The following is a 5,000-nucleotide window of genomic DNA, read 5'->3' on the forward strand; positions in this document are numbered from 1 at the left end:
TTGTTAGTATTACTGTTGTTATTGTTATCATTGTTATTACTATTATTATTATTATTATTACTATTATTATTATTAATATTTTTTACTGTTATTATTATTATTATTATCATTATTTTTGTTATTACTATTGTTGTTATTGTTATAATTGTTATTATTATTATTATTATTATTATTATTATTATTATTATTATTATTAATGTTATTATTATTAATAATTTTTACTGTTATTATTATTGTTGTTGTTGTTGTTGTTGTTATTATTATTATTATTATTATTATACTATTAGTATTGTTATTATTACTGTTATTGTTATTATTATTATTGTTGTTGTTGTTATTATTATTTTTTGTTAATATTATTATTATTGCGTTATTGTTATTATTATTATTATTATAAACAATAATATTATTTTACTATTAGTATTATTATTACTGTTATTACTATTGTTGATGTTATTATTATTATTTTTGTCAATATTATTGTTATCATTGTTGTTATTGTTATTATTATTATAAATAATAATATTATTTTTACTATTAGTATTATTATTATTACTGGTATTATTATTATTGTTGCTGTTATTATTATTATTATTATCATTATAACTGGTATTATTATTATTATTATTATTATTATTATTATTATTAAAGTACATAATAATAAATTATATGTACCATTAGTGTCTGTACAGTTTATGTAGAGCTTCGAGACTTCATTAACCACTGAACAGGCCACAGTTGTGCTATTAGGTGCTATTTTAATTGTGTTCAAAACGTAACACAGTGTAATTCCCCCACAATCCAAACACATGCGCTATAGGTGAATTGGATAAACTATAATGGCCGTAGTGTATGAGTGTGTGTGTATGTGAGTGTGTATGCGTGTTTTCCAGTTCTGAGTTGCAGCTGAAAGGGCATCCGCTGTGTAAAACATATGCTGGAATAGTTGTTGGTTCATTCTGCTGTGGCGAAACCTGATAAATAAGGGACTAAGCCGAAGGAAAATGAATGAATGAATGAATGAATGAATGTAAAGTGCTTTAGAGTAACTTCTAGAACCTGAAGAATCCAAAAAGATCATTAAGCTCAGTAATGAAAGACCCTGGTGAGGACACCGCAGGCTGACCACGTCTATTTCTAGAGGATTCTGATGTTCTGGAGCTAACATCACACGACAGCGGCCTGCATTAGCGTGTCAGGACCTGACATGTATTGTGGCCGCCGGTGACTGACCACGAGCTGCACGTCTGTGTCTGTATGTGTGTGTGTGTGTTAACGTACCTTCAGGAACGGGACCAGGTAAGGCTGCGGAGACGACTTGAGCTCAGACTGCAGTCGGCTGGTGAACTCCTCCGGGTCGATCTTTGCATCCTGAGAGAAGCAACAGCACATGTTTAGATGGACTCCAATACGAAATAGCAAAAAAAAAAATAGCATGCACACTAGGAGGAGGAGATGATTTAGGCTGGAAGAAAAATAGTGAATCTTTGTCATCTTCAAACCAGAGTATGTAGAATAAATGGATCACGGATAAAAGTGAAGAGCGGGGGGGTTGGCGCGGGCCCTTGATAACGTCTCTGGGGCCCCCCTAAATGTATGGGCCCTTAGAATCGTCCTAACTTACCTACCCCTTGCGGCGCCCCTGCTGATATGTGTACTATTTTGGTGACTGTCGCTTTAAATTCAAATGAGATTGTACTTTTTTTCAGAAGAGGGTGGAGTTACAAATGCCTGTGTGTCAGCATAGTGGCAGATGTAAAACAGCACTATCTGTGTTGTCAGTGCTGGTGCATGTGTGCTTCAGTGTGAGTGTGTGCTTCACGCTTCTGTCAGGCTATGAAGACTCCTGTCGCTTGTGCTTCATCTAAAACTCCACATCTATAATCCTCTTAGGCCCCGTTTACACTAGTGCGTTTTAGTTTTAAAACGGCGTTGTAGAATGAAAACGATCCGCGTCCACACTCGCGTTTTACCCAGCGTTTCTGAACAGCTCTCCGTCCACACCAAAACGCTGAAAACGCACATCACGTGACCACACACACACTCTCGGGCAAGCGCTCCAGCATTTCTACCCAGATGAGAGCTCTGCTTGTCGGACTTCTCATCAAGCATCTCCCGCTGGATCTAATCTAACTATATTAGCTAAACGTGATATTTCATTAATGTTGTTGTCTTTATCTAACGACATAGGCCAATTCCCTGACTTTGGTCATTGGAATCTATTAAGTTACTTGTTCACGGGTAACATGTTTTGGTTAAGCGCAAAGATAAGTTAATGATTAATCCAGGTACATTGACTGATCGCTCGTCTTTATTTCCTACAATGTATAAACTTATTGTATGTTATACTTTTATAATTATCGATTATTAAAACAGATATTCAGCAAAAGAGAGGCTGTGTTTCGTATTTTCACTGAAATTGAAAGGAGGCAGTTGTTATCGGCTCCGTTTTGTTATAAATATCCACACAGTGAAGATGACGCTCATATATGCAGCACGGCGCCTCAACATTTCTGCTGTCTGTTAAGTTGCTAATATTAAAAAGAAAATAGGCAGTTCCTTAAATCATGTTTACATTTTATTGTTGAGAAAGTGAAACAACGTAGCCAAGGTGATGTGAATCCCTTTGAAGATTTACCCGTGTCCTGGGTATGTTTTCCATATCAAACTGAGAAGGGGGAGACTGCAGCCTTGATCAAACTTGCGAAGTCTTAACTTACAAGAAGAGGATGCGAGACTGAACTGTGTGTGGGCTACTTAATATTGAGGAAAAGCCCCAATCAGATAGGCGAACGTTTGCAGCCCCGCCTCCGTTTTCAGATGTCTCCGTCTTTCCCCATCCACACTGAGACGGAGCAGCAGCGTTTCAGAATGAAAACGGCCTCTCCAGCGTTTTCGAAACGCTCCGTTTTCGGCGCTCGAGAACTCCGGCATAGTGTGGACGGATGGCGTAACCGTAGCAAAACTTATGCGTTTTCAAACTAAAACGCACTAGTGTAAACGGGGCCTTAGTCTAGGCTGACACTTTCTGCATCTCAAACACACTAATGGCTAATGGACAGACGGCTGCTTCTCACTCAGGGCTGCTGCTTATGCTAATGAGGGAGAGATGGGCACTAGTGGGCGGGGCTTTCCCCCTCTGATGACACGTACAAAGGGAGGATGTCAATCAAAGTGTTTCATTCATCAAGTCTGAAAATAACAAACACAATTCATTCATGTTGATTTCTAAGTATAATGAGTAAAACAGAAGCAACAGATGTGGAGCAGATCCACACGTACCAGTAAATCCTGCACCAGCGCCTTCACATTCCGCGACGTCTCTGGTGAAGGGGAATTATGGGATGCCAGCTTGATCAGCGTGGCTAAGAAGTTCTTGCACTTCTTGACGTTCTCCTGCATCTCCTGAAGAGCAGAGCGAGAAGGTTAGTTTGAATCAGATGTTGCTGAAGCGTGATTGTGTCTTCATTTGCTGCCAGCACAAGCACAAGCTTTCTTACTTAGAGTTTTGGTCTTGTTTGTAGTCCAGATATTTAATTATTCTTAAATCAAGAAGCATTTTCTACATCGGTAAAAATATTGTGTTGTTTTCAGAAATCATGCGTTAAAATGAAGGGAGTCTTTCCTTAAAACAAGCTAAATAATCTGCCGATGGGGTTAGCAAAATAATCTTGTTTTCGCTTTGAAATAATATTATTTTCAAGAGTTCACACTTAGATAATGCTCGACTATGACAGCAAGTTTGGCGTGCTGTCCCGGGAGAGAACCCTGAGCTCAGAGATAGATGAGTTTCCCGCTTGGTCAATGAGCATTAGGAGGGATACGAGATCAGGGGTCTGTTCTTCGTACGTGGATTACTCAATTAGCTGGATTTAGATATTGATGATTTGACATGATCCAGGATCGTTTCGTTCTTCAAAACTCTTCTGAGACTTGTTGTCATAGCAACAGTTCTGCTAGCTCAAACCTGCTTGGGAGCAGGTTCATTTCATATAAACAGGATTGGATGGGGTCAATTCAAGCTAAAATAATAAGTATTATTTAATAAGTTTGTGTGTGTGTGTGTTTAAGTATTTATTAATAAGTAAATATATACTAATAAAACATGCAATCTGTCTCAAACACTGCCACCTGGTGGTTTAAGGATAAAAATGTATTGATATGATCTTTTTAGATACAAATGCGTGCATGCACGACTTTTTTTTTTTTTTAAAGGATAATAATTTATGCAGATTCACACTTTATAACATCAGAAAGATCCGACCCTTCCTATCTGAACATGCAGCTCAACTCCTTGTTCAAGCTCTTGTTCTCTCCAGACTGGATTACTGCAACTCTCTACTAGCTGGGCTTCCAGCTAACTCTATCAAACCTCTTCAGCTGCTCCAAAACGCAGCAGCACGAGTGGTCTTTAATGAACCTAAAAGAGCACATGTCACTCCGCTGCTCATCCGTTTGCACTGGCTGCCAGTTGCTGCTCGCATCAAATTCAAAGCTCTGATGTTTGCCTACAAAGCGACTTCTGGCTTTGCTCCTTCTTATCTGCTCTCACTTCTGCAGATGTATGTGCCCTCCAGAAACTTGCGTTCTGTGAATGAACGTCGCCTCGTGGTTCCATCCCAAAGAGGGAAGAAATCACTTTCCCGAACTCTCGCGTTAAATCTGCCCAGTTCGTGGAATGAACTCCCGAACTGCATCAGAACGGCAGAGTCACTCGCTGTCTTCAAGAAACGACTAAAAACTCAACTATTTACTCTCCACTTCACTTCCTAATCTGCAATTGCCTCTCTGAATATACCACTAACTGTATTTAAAAACAAAAAATTACATTACTAACGCTTTCCTTCTTACACTTTACACACCTGAACCTCGCCTACAGCACTTCTTCATTGTTGCTCTTATAGTTGTGTAAATTGCTTCCTTGTCCTCATTTGTAAGTCGCTTTGGATAAAAGCATCTGCTAAATGGCTAAATGTAAATGTAATAAATGGCATTTCCCT

At 38.5% G+C, this 5,000-nt stretch overlaps 1 protein-coding gene across 2 annotated transcripts in view; it reads right to left on the reverse strand.

Moving 5' to 3' along the window:
* LOC101886077 (transcription initiation factor TFIID subunit 4) overlaps positions 1-5,000 on the reverse strand; it is a 185,909-nt gene that overhangs the window by 152,717 nt on the left and 28,192 nt on the right. For both annotated transcript variants that reach the window (XM_073930134.1, XM_073930133.1), the window contains exons 5-6: positions 3,283-3,405; positions 1,282-1,371 (exon numbers count right to left, since the gene is read on the reverse strand). In XM_073930134.1, coding sequence (XP_073786235.1) covers positions 1,282-1,371; positions 3,283-3,405 — 213 coding nt within the window. The remainder of the gene's footprint in view (positions 1-1,281; positions 1,372-3,282; positions 3,406-5,000) is intronic.

The sequence above is a fragment of the Danio rerio genome, chromosome 18, assembly GCF_049306965.1.
Source record: "Danio rerio strain Tuebingen ecotype United States chromosome 18, GRCz12tu, whole genome shotgun sequence".
Classification (NCBI taxonomy): Eukaryota; Metazoa; Chordata; class Actinopteri; order Cypriniformes; family Danionidae; genus Danio; species Danio rerio.